Raw genomic sequence first — 21,524 nt, forward strand, 5'->3', positions numbered from 1 at the left:
ATGCTTAATATGGGATTTAAATTACACGTCCTGGTCAAAAATAACACCAAGGTTTTTTACTTTATTACCGGAGGTCTATTTATGCCATCCAGGTTAAGTGATTGACTAAGCAGTTTCTTTTCTAAAGACTCGGGTCCAAAGACGACAACTTCTTGCCGACAAAGATGATTTATCATTTACATGAACAAACTGGAATCTGTCAGACAAACAAGATTTAAACCAACCTAGCGCTGTTCCCCTGATCCCTACAGCATATTCCATCCTTTCTAAGAGAATATTGTGATCAACTGTATCAAATGCAGCACTGTGATCTAACAGAACCAGAACAGACACAAGTCCATTATCTGAGGCCATAAGAATATCATTAGTGACTTTCAGCAGAGCTGTTTCAGCAATGATCTTCAAACAGATCATTGCTGTGTAAATGCTCACACATTTGATTAGCAACTATTTTCTCAATAATTTTAGATAAGAATGGAAGATTGGATATAGGTCTGTAATTTATTAAACTATCTTGATCAAGCTAAGGTTTCTTAAGTAAAGATTTAATTACAGCTACCTTAAAAGCTTGTGATACATTTACAAACCTGGTCAGTCGAGCCAATGACTCTATAAGCCTATCAGGCTCAGCAGAAATCCAGGTAAGCTTAATGTTTCACTTGATCTGCTTTGTAAATAATATACTTGTAGTCAAAGAGGGACTATAGTAGTTCATGACGACAAATGTTCTCTGTGTGAAAGGTAGGGGCTGTTGAATTATTGCCCGATGTGCAAACACTGAGCTTACTGCTGCAATACAGTTTTTACATTTAAACAAGTATCCCAAAACAAAATTCCTGTAAAAGGCCTTTTCGGAATCAGATCATTTTCACAATTTGTAATGTTACAACCACAACTATTAATGTATTTTATTGAGACTTTATGTAATAGAACAACATGTTGTAATGCATAAGTGTGAAGTGGAGGGATTGGGGACACATGGCTTTAAAAGATTTCACATGTAAAATATTAAGTTTGGTCTGTGTTTCTATTTAGCAGACTCTGCTAAATAGACATGTGTTGCCCTGATCTGCATGTGTTCTTCCTGGATTGTCCTTTATTTAGCTCCATCCTTCATTTAAATCTGCCTACCTGTCCTTGCTGTGCATCCCCACAGCATCTTTCTGCCACTACCATGCTGTTATTGTTGTTAGTCGTGGTGGTGGTGGTGATGTGCATACATGCTTGCTTTTAATTTTCCTCCACACATAACGTTTTGTGTATAGACCTCTTAAGGCTGCTTTCCAAAAATGACTTTCTTCTGGCCAATGTTCCATAGAGGCCAGATTTGTGGAGTGACTAGGGACTAATAGTTTTTTCTGCTAGACATATTCTTCCACCTGACCATTAAACCTCAGTTGCTTCTCTTGAGTCACCATTGGCCTCTTGGCTGCTACTCTGATTAATGCTCTACTTACCCAATCTGTCAGTTTAGGAGGATGTCCTTGTCTTGGTAGTTTGGCAGTTGTGGCATGCTCTTTCTATTTTTAAACTTTGGATTGCTTCATAAGATGTTCAAAGTTGGGGGTATTGTTTTACAACCTAACCCTGCATTAAACCTCTCCACATTTTTCTTCCTGACTTGTCTGCTACGCTCCTTGGTCTTCATGATGTAGATTGTTCACTAATGTTCCCACAAAATTTATGGTTTCATACTGAGAATTTATGGTTTCATACTGAGAAATTCACTGAGAAATTCACATAAATTGATTGTGTTTGCTAGCATACAATGGGGCAACTGTTGCTCATTTTATTTGGGTGTATCAAGGTTAAGAGGCCTGAATAAATACATAAGCCACTCTGTTCAGATTTGTTTTTAAAATAGTAAAACAAAACCTCCAGTGCTGTTCTTATTAAAAATGTATTAAAACAAGCGCACAGTGAGTCTTTTTTACAAAATGATTCAATTAATATTGAATTTACTGGTGGTGGAGTAGAGGCCTGAGGAGATTTGGAAGGAGTTTTGAAGCCAAATGGTGGAGATGGGGTGGAGAAGGGTCAAAGTTCAGCTGCAGAACAGAGGGATCCATGGATGAAGATCTTTTAAAAAGGAGCCTTGAAGAATGATTGGCCGGGGAGAAATGCAGACTTGACGCTGATTGGTGGAGCAGAGCTGCATTGAGGAGTAATTAGGCGAAGCTGGAGGTGATGGTGAGTCTTCCATGTTGAATTTTCGCTTAAACTCCATTCGTCTCATGTATATTTTTTCTGTCAGGACTCTTATGTGAAAGACACTCAGTTCATTGAGGAGAACCTGATTTATACAGTGACCACCCTTTTTTCTGCTGGAACTGACACCACAGCTGCAACCTTGAGGTGGGGTTTGCTGCTCATGGCCAAATATCCACAAATTCAGGGTAAGAAAGACAAAATGTTATCTGTGATTTTTGTTTTTTATTTTCTGAAAACATATTTTTCAGGATGTTTTATTACCTTTAATGTCACGTTCTGAGGTTTAGAGTGACCAAAGCACAGACAAGAGCTAGGCAGCAGCATGTTTAACGGAGTCTTCTTCTTTATTTTAAGAATAATCAAAAGGTTTTCCAAATGTAGCAAGAATGTAGCAAAATCACTGCAGTATCAACTACAAAGTTGATACTGCAGGAACATAGTAGGCAAAGCACTTAGGCGAGGGTAGCTGAATGGAGTTGTCAATGGAGATTCAAATGGAGGGAACCAGCGAGGAACAAACAAGAACAGAGGGCTTATGAACAGAGGGAAGTGGAGTATGGACCAATGAGAATGAGAGATAGGAAATCAGGGGAGATGAAATTCAGGTGTGGACCAGGCTGTAGAGAACTGAGGGAATGTGAATAGTTGCTAAGGTGACAAGGCTAGAAACAAAACGAAACACGAGAGCTAAACCATAACATAAATCCAGAGGGGAAAACATGAGGGAAGCTAGACAATAACATAACCAAAGGAACCTGACTACAAAAACAAAACTATAAATAACAAAACTCAGGGAAAATGGATCAAAGTAAAACTATGGACCAAGATAATAAACCAAAAGAAACATAAGAACCAAGAATAATCAGAGAACTAAACTGAAATAACAAAACCTGGGAAAAGTAAATCTAAAGGGAAACACTAGAACACAAGAATCTAGGTAGTGATAATTAAACGTAAGTAAACAACTAATCTAGAAGAAACAGAAAAACACCTGACATAGAAAAAGTAAATCAAAAACCCAAAATGGCAGATCCTGACAACCACACAGGACAAATAACTAGCCTCAAGGCTAAAAAGACTAAAAGGCCTATCCACATTAGCTGAACGGACAGCCTGCTAGCACTTCGATTGCTTACTTTTCAACACAAACAAAGCAAAATGTCATAAAATAAATAGTATTTAGATTATTTTATCCTCAACTAATTTTCTCTGCCCAAACACCACCTTCTACGTGAACCGCTCTGAAGCAGGGGTTCCAAAGAACGCTGGTTTTGGAAAGCAAAGGTGGTCCGGACCAGTCCAGCCGGACTCGTCCAGTAGGGGGGTCGGGCTGCATCCGCGTGCAGAACTACAGTTCCGAACACAGGTTGCTTCTTTGTAGACCTCAGAAAGAAAGGTTCGAGTTACCGTTGTCTTAATTGCCAGCTTCGAATGAATGCTGGATTATCTGAGCAGTTGATCATCCTTAACTTTGTGTCTTTCTATTTGCGGGTATTCAACCGTAAGATCGTAGTCACTTTGGATTCATGTTTGAAGAGTTATGCCTTTTCACCCGCGAGGTGCGATTATACTCTGAAATTGTCTTTTTGCCTTTAGTTCCCCAGAATGTGCTTTGCCTATTTAACCTCCCAAGAGAAGGTTTTCTGGGAAGCATCCAAAACAGATGCCCGAGCCACCTCAGCTGACTCCTCTCGATGTGGAGGAGCAGCGGCTCTACTCTGAGCTCCTCCTGGATGGCCGAGCTCCTCACCCTATCTCTAAGGGAGTTCCCTTCAAATGTTTTTAATATGGTGCGCACAAATATAAAAATGTTGTGTTTCTTTGAAGTACATCATGAACCTTTGAAGGATATTAGACATTTATACTACATAATACATAGTGTTTACACTTACAAAGAATCCTCGTCAAACTGATAAGTGTAATGATGCTTTACTTTAAGGCCTCTTTTTTAGGAATTAAGTTTTTATGATGATGCATTAGAAACAATATTTGAAATGAATCCAAAGATGAATGTACACTTTGTTAATCTTTTAGTTGAGTAAATAAGTGTGGGTTTTACTGCAGAAGTTCAAGGGGACATAAATCTATGAATTGTGTCCCAAAGCATAAAGTTGTTTAATTGCACAAGCATGAAGATGTGAAACCGCATTCAGAACAATTGCTGTAACTTTGTTTGTCTGAGGGTTTCATATTTAATTTTCTAAAATACAAAGCAATTAATTTCATTGGACCTTAAAAACTGTAATTAATACCTCATCTCTCTTAGGAATCCAGTATTAAAGTTTCACTGTTAACAAGATTTCCACTGTTTTTTCTACAGCAAATGATAATTTGATGGAACTGAAATAAAATCCGTTTTTGCATCTGTGAAGTAAATAATGAATAATGATTTACCGTCATGTGACATTTTTTTATTTCTGAACCACAGGCATGTCACAATGTAATGCTGACATTTTATAAGTAATCTGTGAACCTTGTAAATATCTTTTTCAATTCACAAAGTGCTTTGCTTTGCATGTATAAAACGCTGGCACACAATCATGTTTCGACACCATCTGTCTCCTTATCAAAGTCACCAGAGAATATAGAAACATGCAAAGTAATTATTGACAACCTGGCAGAGGTGAACCGAAATCACTGGACATATGGCAAACTCATGCTGCAAGCTTATTGGGCAGGACGTTGGGTGTGGCTAATGCAGAGCTAACCTATAGGTGAAGCAACATTCCCATGAGCTTTTCACAGCAACACAAACTCCTCTGTATCGTATGTGTAGACTCGGACAAGAAGCTGAGCACATGGAGGCTTTGAAGGACTTTGCTTCTCTCTGCTCCAGTCCTACCACTGTGGTGGGCGTAGTTCTCTTGATTATACTTTATTTGATTTCTCTTGGTTCTTCCTCCAGAGAAACAGGCAAAGAACCTCCAGGACCAAAGCCTCTGCCTCTGCTTGGCAACCTGCTGCAACTTGATCTCCAGAGACCTTACAAAACACTGTGTCAGGTGGGTTTACTGTACTGGCTCAGGCTACTGTGTAGTATTTATGCAGCAAATACTTATAAACTAGTTTAATATCTGATCGATTTTCTCTTTTTAATCCATCCAGCTTTCCAAAAAATATGGGTCTGTATTTACAGTTTATTTTGGACCAAAAAAAGTGGTTGTCCTTGCTGGATACAAGACAGTCAAAGAGGCTCTGGTCAGCTATGCAGACGAGTTTGGAGAAAGAGACATTGCACCTATATTTCATGATATGATCAAAGGTCATGGTAAGATCACAAATAAACACATACAGAGTTTTGCAAAAAGTAACAATAGACAATTCAGAAACCGTTTCAATTGTTCTCTTGCCAACTTTAATGTATTTAATTGTGATTTTTATGTGTTGTATGAAAAGGTCGATAAGAGTACTTTGGCAAAGCACTGTACCTATAAAATTTTTGTTTTATCTTTTGCCTGACAATATTATAAACATACAAATGCAAATGCCTAAATAAAAGTAAAATTTTTCTTTTTTCGTGTACTGTAAAGGAATTCTGTTTTCAAATGGAGAAACATGGAAAGAGTTGCGTCGTTTTGCCCTCACCACCCTCAGAGACTTTGGGATGGGGAAGAGAGTTGCAGAGGAGAAGATTTTGGAGGAGTGTGGACACCTTATTCAAATCTTTGAGAATCATAAAGGTATGACATAATGCTGTGTTTGTCTAAGAAATGGACACGTTACAATGATAACGTTAAGTGAAGTGCATTTTGACAGCACAAGATAAACTGATTCTGTTACTCCACAGGGGAACCATTTAACACATCACGTCCAATAAATTATGCAACATCCAACATCATCTCTTCCATCGTGTTTGGAAGCAGATTTGAATACGATGATCCTCGATTTACAAACCTGGTCAGTCGGGTCACTCTCTCTATAAGCCAATCAGGCTCAGCAGAAATCCAGGTAAGCCAAATGTTTCATAAAAAATAAATAACATACTTTAGTCAAAGAGGGAGTTTAGCAGGACATGATGACAAATGTTCTATGTGAAAGGTAGGGACTGTTAAATTATTGTCTGATGTCCAAGCACTGAGCTTACTGATGCAATACAGTTTTGACATGTACACAAATGCCTTAAACCTTTGAGATCATTTTCAGAATTAGTAACATTACAACCACAACTATTAATGTATGTTATTGAGACTTTATGTCATAGAACAACATGTTGTAATGCATAAATGTGAAGTGGAATGATAGGGACACATGCTTTTAAAAGGTTTTCACACATAAAAATATTAAGTGTGGCCTACATTTGTATTTAGCAGAATCTAACGTTCCTGGATAGTCCTTTTTTTTAGCTCCATCTGTTGTGATTATGAATCTGAGAATATTATTTAATATTTAATATTAATATCTTAATATTTTATCAAATAATATTTTGGTCTGTTAAGGGTTGTCCTGTGAATACCAGCCCAATAAGGCGGTGGTATTAGGACAAAATAGAAAGGTGTGAGACGAGCTCTGACATTATTGAGCAGTAAAACTCTGCACACACATGGAATGAATTCACACAATTTCTTAAAATACAAGAATTTATTAACAAAAATAAGTCAACTCAAAGTCCAACATATTTCAATCAACAAACTCTTTACTATGCTAAAACAATCCAACTAAACTACCAAGCAGAATTAAAGAATAACGAAGACTAATGGGCTATGTACAATATAAACAAGTTGATTAAAGATGATTGGAAATTATGACCAAAAAAGTGATGCAACATTATCATGCAATGTTTATGTTTGAGAACCAAGGATTATCTTGAAGAATCTGGAAATGAAGTTAAGTTAGTCTTGGAACTAACTTAGAAAATAATCAGCAAACGTTTAGACAACCAATCACAATGCAAGATCAGATAAAATATTATTTTAATGAAATAATATTTTAAAGAATGATCTGCTGAATAAAACCAACCTTCTGGACGACTAATTCTCAACGGTGTCTAATTAGCTGCCTTCATTTATTCAAATAATATTTGAAGAAATATTATTAAGGGGATATTTTGGAAACGAGCCAAATCTTTCTGGAGAAATGGGCTTAATGGCGTTTACTTAGTTATCAAATCTAGTAAATTATGTTCAGCGACTATTATTCACTAGCTTGAAAACCAACAACCTTTCTGTTGAATACTCTTTAGTAGCAAGCACGTGTTCTTACCGGTTAGCAGTTGAGCTAACAAAGAAGCTAATAGCTTAGCACCAGAAACAAACACATACCTTTAAAATACCTCGGTTAATATAAGGGTTAAAATGCATAAGTGCGGATGGCGCGTTAAGATCAATGTTTTGTTTAAAAATCAACCTTTAAATAAAGTTTGTCTTAACTTTAAAAACATGCCGGAAGAAGGTTAATACACTTTATTTTGAAAGTTCCAGAAAAGTCCGTACCAGAGTTTAATGTTGAAATCCATGGCTGTGGATCCCAACACATCTTTCATTTAAATCTGCCTACCTGTCCTTGCTGTGCATCCCCACAGCATCTTACTGCCACTGCCCTGCTGTTATAGTTGTTAGTCGTGGTGATGGTGATGTGCGGTACCGGCTTATTTTTAATTTTCCTCAACACATAACGTTTTGCGTATAGACAGCACAAGATAAAGGCTGGTTTTCCAACAATGGATTTCTTCTGGCCAATAAATCATAAAGGCTAGATTTGTGGAGTGACTAGGGACTAAAGGTTATTTGGGGGTATCAAGTCATACATAAGCCACTCTGTTCACATTTCCATTTGCAAAAAAAATATAAAAACAAAACCCCCAGTGATTGGAACACCAGTCCTGTTTCTAATTTAAAACAAGCTCACAGTGAGTCTCCATTACACAAAGTTTGAATTAATATTGAATTTACTTTTGAATGTATTTTTCTTGATTTGGAGCTCTACAATATGTTTCCCCGGCTGGTCGGATGGATAAAAAGCCGTCAGGGGATGTTAAAAAATGCTATGATGACGACCAGAGATGTGAAGGATTTAATCAAGAAACTGAGAGAGACACTGAACCCTCAGATATGCAGAGGACTGGTGGACTGTTTTCTGATTCGGAAGCAGAAAGAAGAGGCAAGGCAACAAGTTGATCCATCTTTTTAAGGTTGATGGCTGCATCAAACATTGTCTTATGTATATTTTGGATTTCAGGACTCTTGTGTGAAAGACACTCAGTTCATCGAGGAGAACCTGGTTTATACAGTGACCAACCTGTTTGCGGCTGGAACTGACACCACAGCTGGAACCTTGAGGTGGGGTTTGCTGCTCATGGCCAAGTATCCACAAATTCAGGGTAAGAAAGACAAAATGTTATCTGTGATTTTTGTTTTTTATTTTCTGAAAACATATTTTTCAGAATGTTTTACCTTTAAATTTTGCAGTCACATCTGGGTTTCAGATTTTGGCACGTTACTTCAGTGCATTTAATTATAATTTTATGTGAAAGAACAACACAAAGTGGCATATAACCTTCAACAGAATGGTAAATGGACTGAACTTATATAGCACTTTTCCAGTCATACATGACCGTTCAAAGCACTTTTCACTAGAGCCACATTCACCCAATCGCACTCACTAACGCTCACACATTCATACACTGATACATAGGTCGGTAGGCAACTTGAGGTTAAGTGCCTTGCCCAGGGGCACATTGACATATGGCAGGAGGAAGCTGGAATCAAACCCACAACCTTCTGATTGCAAGATGACTACTCTTCCTACTGAGCCACAGTCACCTCGTGTAGATGGATACATGATTTTTATTTCAAATGTATTTCAAATCCATTCATCCATTGTCTACACCCATTTATCCTTGCAGGGACGTGGGGGAATGATACAATTGTCATGTTTTTGGACTGTGGAAGAAAGCTAAAGTGGAGGGGATCAAATACTTTCCCAGGTTATTCTTAATAGGTGTCCTCATCCAAATTTGCACGTATTATCATTGATCCCCAGTTAACTTCATATAGCTTTAGTGGCTAATCTCATGCAGAAAGGAAAAAAGCTTAAATTAATCTGTAACTTTAAGTTCTTCATTTGGTTTAACATTTTGACTTAATAATTAAAGATTAAATACGAAGGTTTGGAAATGTCCATCAACTTTGTTATTGGAGGGAGAAACGCTGTTAACCATCGTATCTGCTAGACCCCTGCATGTTTGTCGTTGTGACCAGTGTGATCTATACTGGGGAGAACTGTTAGTCATTGGGGCAACGGGGTCTCAGGTGGTAGGGGGTTCGTCTTGTAACTGATTAGCCACTAGCTTTAGTGGCTAATCTCATGCAGAAAGGAAAAAAGCTTAAATTAATCTGTAACTTTAAGTTCTTCATTTGGTTTAACATTTTGACTTAAGAATTAAAGATTAAATAAGAAGGTTTGGAAACGTCTTGTAACTGATTGTAGTGTAAAGCACTTTGGAGTCCTCAGACCTTAGAAAATGGTATGCAAGTGGAAGACATTAACCATTTTGTTTTCTGCAGACCAGGTTCAGGAGGAGATGGCCAGGGTAGTTGGGAGCCGTGAAGTCCGAGTGGAAGACCGTAAAAACCTACCGTACACCAATGCTGTCATCCACGAGATACAGAGGCTGGGTAACATCCTCCCCACGGCCGTCCCACACAAAACCAGTCAAGATGTCACCTTCCAGGGATACTTCATCAAAGAGGTCTGCAGCTGTGAAATATTTCTGAGCTTGCTACAAACAACTGGCTCCTGAATAATGACGATTGTGCTCGTATTTTTGCCTTCAGGGAACGGCAGTGCTTCCCCTGCTTACATCTGTTCTGTATGATGAAAGTGAATGGGAGAGCCCTCACACCTTCAACCCTTCTCATTTCTTGGATATGGAGGGCAAATTCATCAAGAGAGATGCCTTCCTGCCATTTTCTGCAGGTAAAACAGCTCAACATTTTGTTTTCGCCAGATGCACTTGCCCAAACATGGCTGGATTAAAAATGTGTGAAATGTCTTGTTTCATCAGGTCACAGGGTGTGTCTCGGGGAGAGTCTGGCTAAGATGGAGCTCTTCCTCTTCTTCACCTCCCTCATGCAGCGTTTTCAGTTCACGCCTCCACCTGGAGTGTCTGAAGATGAGCTGGATCTGACTCCAGCTGTGGGCTTCACTGTCCTTCCTTCTCCTCATGAGCTTTGTGCTGTCAGTCGGCAGTGAGAATAAGGCATAGCATTATAGTTCCTCTCTGTATCAGTGGCCTGATGTGGTTTAACACATTTAATATTTAAATTTCCTTTGCGTGTCATTGTTTAAACAGTTGACAGAAATTATGATTGTTAGTTTTGGGTTTGTGGAGATCTATGTATATTTATGTCACTTCTCACCACTGTTGCACTGTTAAATGCACTGCTTACTTATTACTGATTCGAGGGAGAATTGGAAACAGCCGGAAGAAGAGAGACTGAAGCCAACTGAGGGAGGGAAAATAATTGACACAAATAAGCAGGGAATTCAGGGAAACAACAAATACATCTAAGTAAAAAATAGAACTAACTTAAATAACATAAACAGGGAGGAAAGAATCTACAAGGAATTACAAACTAAAACATCTAATACAGGAATCCAAGAATCTGACCACAAGAATGAATGATTAATCTAATCAACATGAAATTAACTGAAATAATAGCAAATCAAGAACATGGCAGTGCAGAGAAAACAAATAGAACTCAAAACCTACGTAGGCGGATGTGAAAATAAACAACCCCCCATCTTAAGGTCAGATCCAAGACGCCCTTCCAGATTCCATATAAACAATTCAATTAAATTTCAATTCAATTCAGTTTTATTTATATAGCGCCAATTCACAATACATGTTGTCTCAAGGCACTTCTCAACAGTCAGGTACATACATTCCAATTAATCCTAACAATTGAACAGTGCAGTCGGAGTTAGCTTTTTATTCAAATTGGATAAAAAGTTTTTCTATCCAAGGAAACCCAGCAGATTGCATCCAGTCAATGACTTGTAGCATTCCCTCCTGGATAAGCATGTAGAGACAGTGGACAGTCACTGGCGTTGACTTTGCAGCAATCCCTCATACTGAGCATGCATGTAGCGACAGTGGAGAGGAAAAACTCCCTTTTAACAGGAAGAAACCTCCAGCAGAACCAGGCTCAGTGTGAGCGGCCATCTGCCACGACCGACTGGAGGTTTGAGAGAACAGAGCAGAGACACAAAGAGAACAAAGAAGAACTGATCCAGGAGTACTTTTTATGGGAAGGAAACGTAAATGTTAATGGATGTAGCTCCTTAAGTCGTTTCACCTAGAAAGAATTAACAGATAAACTCTGAGCCAGTTTTCAAGGTTAGAGTCTGAAAGAGCACATAGAGTTAGTCACAGTAAAAGCTCAGTCAATTGCTATATCTAGGAGAGAGAAAGGGTTAAACACTAAAAGACAGGGCTATGTGGATCATGGGTAGACAACCATGAGCATTAAGTTGTTGCCAGCAGAAGCTCGGACAATGCCCCTCTCCAGAAAGGTGTCACAGGTAGACACAGAGCCAGGCCAGGTGTGGCTTCTAGGAAGAGAAAAGAGAGAACAAGGTTAAAAGCTGAAATAACAGCAAACAATGCAAAATTGGAGAGTAGTGTGAGAATGTAGTGAAGAAGGTGAAAGTGGTCGTTATGTCCTCCAGCAGCCTAAGCCTATAGCAGCACAACTACACAGATAGTTTCAGTTCAGATTATTTAGTTAAACGGCGCTTATTTACAACAATGTCGTCTCAAGGAACCTCACAAAGGGTCCCACTGATGGTCATTGTTATACTAAAAACCACAAGGATTGGGATACCTCTCTCTGTCAGACTGATTATAACCATTGGAAAAGAGAGGGGGTCATACAGGTAGCAGAAATGGAGGGTATGTTTGCACCTCAACCATAACTGAGCCGGCTTATGCTAAACCTGACTCCCCTTTACTCCAACCAACAGGGAGGGAAGAAGACGGAGGTAAAAAATAAGGAAGATAGCTCAGGATAAACTAAGCCACTCTAACTATAAGCTTTATCAAAAAGGAAAGTTTTAAGCCTAGCCTTAAAAGTAGACAGGGTGTCTGCCTCACGGACTAAAGCTGGGAGCTGGTTCCACAGGAGAGGAGCCTGATAACTAAAGGATCTGCCTCCCATTCTACTTCTAGAAACTCTAGGAACCACCAGTAAACCTGCAGTCTGAGAACGAAGTGCTCTGTTAGGAACATATGGAACAATCAGATCTCTGATGTATGATGGAGCTAAATCATTAAGGGATTTATATGTGAGGAGGAGAATTTTGAATTCTATTCTGGACTTAACAAAAGAACCAAAACTCTAAACGACATGAACAGAGCAGCCTGAGGGGGCCTCGGAAGAAGGGCAAGTACCAAAATAAAAAACAGACTTCAGGCAGATGGCCGGGAGGACGTCTCGGCGAGGCACAGAGTTGTTAAGACCCTGGAGATGAAGGAGCAGGAAGTCAGGCGGAGGCAGAGAACGAGTTCTGGAGGCTGGCGCCGGCAGAGACAGAGGTCTGAAGGCCGGCGACAAAGCGTAGAGGACCCTCTGGGGACCCTTTCTGGAGGTTGGCTGCGGAGAGGTTGACTAAAAGGAAGGAATGGAGCCTTGGAACCACAATGGAGCTCAGGGGCCTTGGAACCAAGGAGAAACTTTATGGAGCTCTGGGAGGATCCTCGGCGAAGGCCTGAAGAGTGGTACAGGACCTCACAGAGAAGCCTTGTTGTTGAGGTGCTGGAGATGGAGATGGTTCATCCTCAAACACATCATGAATACATGAACGTTTTTGGGAATGTAAAAAGGTTCTTTTTATTTTAAAGTCAGAATGGACAAATTTAGGGACCTACACATAAAACTATGTGCTGCCTAGAATTAGTTAGAGAAAAGTCAAAAGGAAGATTTCCAACTTTTATTAACACAAAACTTACATTCCTGGTTTTCCCTGCTATCCATAATACAAACTTGTTCAAATATACAATATAATAATCATTTTAACAATAGGTTAACAGGCAAATGAAGCACACAGATCCATAGAAAAAATAAGCAATAAAAACAGAAGCAAAAATACAAGGTAATAAAAGGTAGGAAAAACTATATAGTTATGAATAAACAGCAGATCCTACAAATATAAAACTTTATTAAGATTATATGAAGCTGAACAAAGATTATATGAAGCTGAACATAGATTATATGAAGCTGAACAAACTGGTTTTTATGTTTGCATTACCAGGCTATTTGCAAGAATACGGAACCCTGTGCAAAGAACAACAGTGATGAAAACGTTTAGTTTGGTTTCTTGGAATCAGGTATGGTTATACAGATTATAATCTAGATATCTAAATAGATATTTGATTAATTAATCCTACTGCTAAGAAACATCACTCCAGAGGTTTAATGAATGTATGCTTCTCACTGTCCAGTATGAACAAAATAAAAGCCATATTCTCCTAATTTTCACTTTTAGAAATTGTTTTGTATTTATTGCACAATTGATCCTGTCAGGGTCTGCCATTTTGGACTTTGTTTTGGTTTTGTGTTTTGTTTACCTTTCAGCTAGGTGTTTCTATTTCCTTTGGGTTAGGATTAGTAGTTATGTTTGTTTATTCCTTCTGTCATCCTGATAGTTTTGTTCCCTCTCCTGCTCCTTAGTTTAGTAGTTCTTTCTCCCCTCGCCTATAGTTCCCTTGGTGGTTGCTTTCTCATTTATTTATTACTTAGAATGGTTTTCTCCTCTGGTTATTATTATTATTATTAAAATAGTTCTCTTTGCTTCTTTGGCTTTTCTAGTTTAGTTTCTCGGTTAGTGTTTCTGTGCTTGTTTACTGTTAGGTTAATTGTTCTTGCTGCATTCTTCTAGTTTATTAGTTCCCTTTGGCCAAGACCCCTTTTTGTTATTATTTACCCAGTTGCTTGTTTCCCTTAAGATTAGTTGTTCTTTCCCAGCCTTGCTCTCTGTATAGTTCCTCATGTGCCTGCTTTGTCTAGTTAGTGTTCCTCCCAGTTAGTTTAGTGTTTGTTTATCAGTCAGGTGTTTCTTCTGTTCCCTCTAGTTTCTCGGTTTACTTTAGTTAATGGTTATTCTAGATTATTATGCTTCATTTGGTTATTTTTCTATAACTATATCTATAAACCTATAGTTTTGCTTAGATCTGTTTCCACCTGGTTATGTTAAGTAGTTTAGTATCTTGCCCAGCTCCTCGTGTTCCTGGTTACCCCTGCTAATTAGTTTAACTTATTCCCTCAGCTTCCTGCAGCCTGGTCCACACCTGTTACATATTTCCTCTGATTACCTGCCTCCCTGTCTCATTGGTCCATACTCCACTTCCCTCAGTTTATAAGCTCTCTAGTTTTCATTGTTCCCCTCTAATTCCTTACGTTGACAACCCTTGTTGTATTCCCGAGTTCCTCCTTATGGTTTGTTTGTCTCCTGACTGTACACCTGGATTACTTACCTGTAAATTGTTGCTTTTTTAAATTAAAACGTCTTCTACTCACCATGCAGCCTCCTCGCCCTGATCTGCATTTTGGTCCTGCCACCAAACCCACAATGGTGACAGATAACTTGAATCTGGGCTCTGCTAATGTTTAGGGGTCGAGTCCTGCTAAAATAAAGCGTCATATTTTGAAAAATTGAATTTCCCTCATTGAAACTGTGACGTGTATCACTGTCCTTTTTAAACTAAATAAGACTCTCCAGAATAAACAATTTTTTTCTATTGAGGATATTGTAAATCCACCTTTTGAAACTCACTCTTTTCATGGAGAAATTGTCCAAGCAACATAAAACCATTCATTTACTCTTAATAGGTTCCATTTTATTGTCAGTATAATCTAGTTTTCAGTTTTTTTCTTTGAAGGCAGTCAAACCATTTCAGAATAGTTTGTGGGAACGTTACCACATATAATACAAGAAATACAAGAAAGTGATGCAAAATTGACCGTGTATTCCTTGATGATTTTCTACCAACTCTCAGATTTAGAGAGCATCCAACCTTTTCTTCTGCTACCAACATCCATGGAAAACATAGAAGAAGCATATGTTGCACTAAATGACATTTCTTTCTGCATTGATGCTGCAGTCACAGAAGTATGCTTGGCAATGATGATGCATTCGTATACCATCATAGGCTCTTAAACTAAAACTTAACAAAAGCCTCCAAGAGTCTTTTTGTCTTTAGTTCCAGGAATGTGTTTTCCCCATGTCTTCTAAAAATTAGTTCACTTATTCTCTTAACTGTAATCCACATTTTTTTGTCCTCGGCGTCTTCAGCTTATCCAGGACCGGGTTCCAGGGGCAGCGGTCTCAGCAGAGACACCCAGACTTCCCTCTCCTTAGACACCTCCTCCAGCTCCCCCCGAGGAGCAGAAAGACATAGTCCCTCCAGCGTGTCCTGGGCCATCCCCTGCGCCTCCTCCCAGTGGGGCGTGGCTGGAACACCTCCCAAGAGAGGCATCCAGGGAGCATCCGGAACAGATACCCAAACCACCTCAGCCAAGCTCCTCACTCTACCTCTAAGGGAGTTGCCGGCCACCCTGTGGGGGAAGCTAATTTCAGCCGCATGTAACAAGGATCTCATTCTATTCAATTCAAATTCAATTCAAAGATACTTTATTGATCCCCGAGGGGAAATTAGAATTCCAGTACAACCCATCCAAACATACATCATGACACAAGACAATGGGGAGACGGGTCACCGAGGCTTTGCTGCCCACTCACAGGCGCTGCCCTTGCTAGATGAGAAAAGAGGCCACATTAGGAAAGTACAGGGAAAAAAATCATATTTCACACTTTATCCTTAGCAGGATTCAGTTTGAGATTGCAAAAAACCTCAGCACAAAGAAGCAACAAGTTGACAAAACAACATCATGCCGGGAACGGTGAAGGTGGTGTGAGGGGTACATATGTTTATCTTGAGCGTGTGTGTGTGTGTAAGTGAGTGTGTGCAAGTAAGTCCATGAAGCACTGTCCCAGAGGCCATTGTCCTTGATCGCCCTGAAGATCCCATCATACATGCCAGGCAGCCTCACAATGGCCAGAACAGCTGCTGACATTCTCCGAATTTCTCGATATGCCAGGTAACCGCTGACTCCAAAAAGCAGAAATCCTGATATCAAACATCCAATTATATACACATCTTCCACATCCTCGACTGACATTATCGACAAACACACAATCCTCCACTTCTGTCCATTGTGTATCCAGAGAAAAACGTCCAGTCCGGACAAGTTGGGCTCTCCTTCACCCTGTCTTCTCCTCAAGAACAATTTGATCAATTGCATTGAGAGACCAGCTGACCAAATCCATAACTAAGAATTTGGAAGATATGCAAGAAGAGGCTCCAAAGACAAGACACAGAGCTGAAGCAGGGCAGATATAGATATTGGTCATGACCCAAAGTTCCTGCCCTTAGGTGAGGGTAGGAACGCAGACTGACAAATCAAATCACATTGTCTTTGAAGTTAAAGTGCCTCAGAAGAACTTTAATATTAAGAAACATTTTTACACATTAATATTACACCTTACCTATTTGTGTTAATCAGCTACTTGAACAGTTTGAAAAGACCTGAACCCTTCTAAAAATAGGACTGTTACTAAGTTAAAGGTTGAAAAGCAATAACATGGATGGATCGAGTTGCACAGCTGCCCTTTACAGCTTTGAACTGTTTTTAATATAGTGCCCACAATTATGAAAACGTTGTATGTTCTCTGAAATAACATTGTGAAAATTTGACATTTATACTACATTCAGATGTTAATACTTACAAAGAATCCTCAACAAACTGTCAAGGTTTACTGGAGTTGTGTAGGACCAAAGTGCAGAGCAGATCCAATGAGTCTCATGATGAGTTAAAAGTTTATTATGAAATAAAGCTTTCACTTACAAGAATCACTGCAATTTAATACAGGCAGGTAACAAAGCTTGGGTATGAACAAACTAGGGAACAAATGGGTTGCAAGCAGGAGAATCTAGTGGCAAGCATGGAAAATCAGAGAGTATAAATTCTGGGGAAGGATGGAGAATGGACCAATTAACACAGGGAGCTAATTTAGGGGGAGATCAGGAACAGCTGGTGTAAGTGAGAAAGCAAGCAACTGAAGAAGGGTGGCTAATTAACATAGAAGAGCAGGGAGACCAGGGGGAGCAACAAAACATGTAAGTGAACAGGAATAAGTAAACAATGAAACTAAAGAACATAGAACATAAACAGAGAGAAACCAGGTCTATAAGGAAATATAAACTAACTCATCTATCACAGTAATACAAGAAAAGTAATCTAAACACAAGGATGGAATGATGATGCTAAACATGAATTAAAATAACAGCCACTGATGAACATAAGAGAAACAGACTAGGAACTCAGACAATAAGGCTAACACAGACAGATCCTTACAATGTTAAGTGCAATAATTTACATTAAGGTCCCTTTAAGTTTTTATGACAGCACATTAGAACAATATTTGAAATGAATCCAAAGATTAATGCACACTTTGTTAATCTTTTGTTGAGTAAACAAGTGTCGGTTTTACTGCAGTAGTTCAGGGGGACATGAAGCTGAAATGTGTCCAAAAGCATAAAGTGTTATGGTTTGCAAGATATTGGACCCCAGAATGCAGACGAGCAGGCATCGTGATGGCAAGTAAAAAAATGTTTAATTACAAAAACTCACACTCAGCAGGAGGCAGGAACAAAACAAACGGGCAGGCAAGACAGGCATGGCATGATCAAAAAGACAAGACTCGGTTTGCAAACAAGACATGAGCATGAAAACGAGAAATGTTTCCGTGACGACTAACTGAACAGGTGTGTATAAATGGAGCATGGTACAGGTGGAAAACAAAACTGATTAACATGGTGCAGGTGAACCGAATAAACTTAATTGACAGAACAAAACGTGACTGGAGCAAAACAGAGACTCTTGAACACAAACTAGAAAAACATGAAGCAAAAGCATAACCAGATCCGAAAACCAAACTTGACAAAACATGAACAAGACGACAAAACAAAAGCATGAACCAGGAAAATAACAGAAGCATGATTCAAAATCTAAGAAGAATAACAAAAGAACGAGTCAAAACCTTAACTGTGAAAAACATAAGAAAAAACCAGAAACCAAAAACCAAACAACCCCTAATCATAACATAAAGTTGTTTAATTGTACAAGCATGAATGTGTGAAACTGCATTCAGAACATTGCAGTAGGTTAGTTTTTGTATGAGGGGTTCATATATTATTTTCTTGAGTGTTAAACAGTTGATTTCACAGGACTTTAAAAACTGTAATACACATTACCTCCTCTCTCTGTGAAACATAGCACAAACGTTTCACTGTTAGCAAGATTTTCAGTTTTTCCCAAAGCAAGTGATGCTTTGATGAAAATGATAAAAAAAACCCACTTTTCAACATGTAAAATAAATCATGAATAAATGATTTACCCTTGTGTGACATTTATCCTTGTGTGACATTAAAGCTCCTGCCATTTTTTTTTCACAATGTAATGATGACATTTTATAAAACATTTTTGTAAATTCTTGTAAATATCTTACATTGCCCATCTAAAAAGCAGGCATCTATTCAGTTAAAAAACCTCAGGCAGCTGACTGAGCCAACGAAAGATAAATGGTTCACAAAGGCCATGTAGGGGTAAGGGGTGAATACAATACCTATAGGTGAAGCAACATTCCTATGAGCTTTTCCCAGCAACACAGACTCCTCTGTGTCTTCAAAATGCAACACAGGACTGGAGCTCATGGATCAGTTTTTGGCTATTTTTGTGAAAATGTCAAAGAGACTAATGGTTTGACACCACGTGTGTCTTCATCACTATGACAACAGAATACAGGAACAAGGAAAGTAATTATTGACAACCTGAAAGAGGTAAACAGAAATCACAGGACTTTTGGCAAACTCATGCTGCAAGCTTATTGGTTGGGTAAAATAAGGGTGGAGGTCACTCATGTTTGCTGTCTACACCCCAACACATCTACACAGCAGAAAAGAACATAACATACTCTATGTTGCTAAAAGCATTTGTCTGTCTACTTTTACATGTACATGAACTTTGATGACATTCAATTCTTAATCTATAAGGTTCAATTGGTTGATGGACACACCGTTGCCAGCAGAATTGCATCCTCCGCTCTAATTCGTATCAAAGCAGGTTCAGATCAGGCCAATCAAGTTTCTCCACACCACATTTTACAAACCTACAGCCATGGAAATGATTGGACCACCTGAATCCACTGATTTGGTGGTGTGACCGAATACTTTTGGCAATATGGTATTATCACAAACCATTTACAGAGGAGCATATAAAAAGGAGACACAATAAAAAAAGTAGTCCAGCCTTGAAGTAACAAATGCATGGACTAGTTTTTCAGCGTCACTCCTGGATAGGATATTTCTAATTTTGGCAATGTTCCGGAGGTGAAAAAAGGAAATCCTAGAAATATGCTTAATATGGGATTTAAATTACACGTCCTGGTCAAAAATAACACCAAGGTTTTTTACTTTATTACCGGAGGTCTATTTATGCCATCCAGGTTAAGTGATTGACTAAGCAGTTTCTTTTCTAAAGACTCGGGTCCAAAGACGACAACTTCTTGCCGACAAAGATGATTTATCATTTACATGAACAAACTGGAATCTGTCAGACAAACAAGATTTAAACCAACCTAGCGCTGTTCCCCTGATCCCTACAGCATATTCCATCCTTTCTAAGAGAATATTGTGATCAACTGTATCAAATGCAGCACTGTGATCTAACAGAACCAGAACAGACACAAGTCCATTATCTGAGGCCATAAGAATATCATTAGTGACTTTCAGCAGAGCTGTTTCAGCAATGATCTTCAAACAGATCATTGCTGTGTAAATGCTCACACATTTGATTAGCAACTATTTTCTCAATAATTTTAGATAAGAATGGAAGATTGGATATAGGTCTGTAATTTATTAAACTATCTTGATCAAGCTAAGGTTTCTTAAGTAAAGATTTAATTACAGCTACCTTAAAAGCTTGTGATACATTTACAAACCTGGTCAGTCGAGCCAATGACTCTATAAGCCTATCAGGCTCAGCAGAAATCCAGGTAAGCTTAATGTTTCACTTGATCTGCTTTGTAAATAATATACTTGTAGTCAAAGAGGGACTATAGTAGTTCATGACGACAAATGTTCTCTGTGTGAAAGGTAGGGGCTGTTGAATTATTGCCCGATGTGCAAACACTGAGCTTACTGCTGCAATACAGTTTTTACATTTAAACAAGTATCCCAAAACAAAATTCCTGTAAAAGGCCTTTTCGGAATCAGATCATTTTCACAATTTGTAATGTTACAACCACAACTATTAATGTATTTTATTGAGACTTTATGTAATAGAACAACATGTTGTAATGCATAAGTGTGAAGTGGAGGGATTGGGGACACATGGCTTTAAAAGATTTCACATGTAAAATATTAAGTTTGGTCTGTGTTTCTATTTAGCAGACTCTGCTAAATAGACATGTGTTGCCCTGATCTGCATGTGTTCTTCCTGGATTGTCCTTTATTTAGCTCCATCCTTCATTTAAATCTGCCTACCTGTCCTTGCTGTGCATCCCCACAGCATCTTTCTGCCACTACCATGCTGTTATTGTTGTTAGTCGTGGTGGTGGTGGTGATGTGCATACATGCTTGCTTTTAATTTTCCTCCACACATAACGTTTTGTGTATAGACCTCTTAAGGCTGCTTTCCAAAAATGACTTTCTTCTGGCCAATGTTCCATAGAGGCCAGATTTGTGGAGTGACTAGGGACTAATAGTTTTTTCTGCTAGACATATTCTTCCACCTGACCATTAAACCTCAGTTGCTTCTCTTGAGTCACCATTGGCCTCTTGGCTGCTACTCTGATTAATGCTCTACTTACCCAATCTGTCAGTTTAGGAGGATGTCCTTGTCTTGGTAGTTTGGCAGTTGTGGCATGCTCTTTCTATTTTTAAACTTTGGATTGCTTCATAAGATGTTCAAAGTTGGGGGTATTGTTTTACAACCTAACCCTGCATTAAACCTCTCCACATTTTTCTTCCTGACTTGTCTGCTACGCTCCTTGGTCTTCATGATGTAGATTGTTCACTAATGTTCCCACAAAATGTATGGTTTCATACTGAGAATTTATGGTTTCATACTGAGAAATTCACTGAGAAATTCACATAAATTGATTGTGTTTGCTAGCATACAATGGGGCAACTGTTGCTCATTTTATTTGGGTGTATCAAGGTTAAGAGGCCTGAATAAATACATAAGCCACTCTGT

The 21,524-nt window shown here is 38.8% G+C and overlaps 1 protein-coding gene across 1 annotated transcript; it reads left to right on the forward strand.

Annotated features, from left to right (window-relative positions):
• Positions 1 to 4,961: 4,961 nt before the first annotated feature.
• Positions 4,962 to 10,424, forward strand: LOC124864268 (cytochrome P450 2K1-like). Its single transcript, XM_047358981.1, has 9 exons — positions 4,962 to 5,213; positions 5,317 to 5,479; positions 5,742 to 5,891; positions 5,999 to 6,159; positions 8,128 to 8,307; positions 8,386 to 8,527; positions 9,714 to 9,898; positions 9,984 to 10,125; positions 10,214 to 10,424. Exons 1-9 carry the CDS (start codon positions 4,980 to 4,982, stop codon positions 10,399 to 10,401), a joined length of 1,545 nt encoding a protein of 514 aa, XP_047214937.1. The 5' UTR covers positions 4,962 to 4,979; the 3' UTR covers positions 10,402 to 10,424.
• The last annotated feature ends 11,100 nt before the right edge of the window (positions 10,425 to 21,524 follow it).

This window comes from Girardinichthys multiradiatus, chromosome Y (genome assembly GCF_021462225.1).
Source record: "Girardinichthys multiradiatus isolate DD_20200921_A chromosome Y, DD_fGirMul_XY1, whole genome shotgun sequence".
Classification (NCBI taxonomy): domain Eukaryota; kingdom Metazoa; phylum Chordata; class Actinopteri; order Cyprinodontiformes; family Goodeidae; genus Girardinichthys; species Girardinichthys multiradiatus.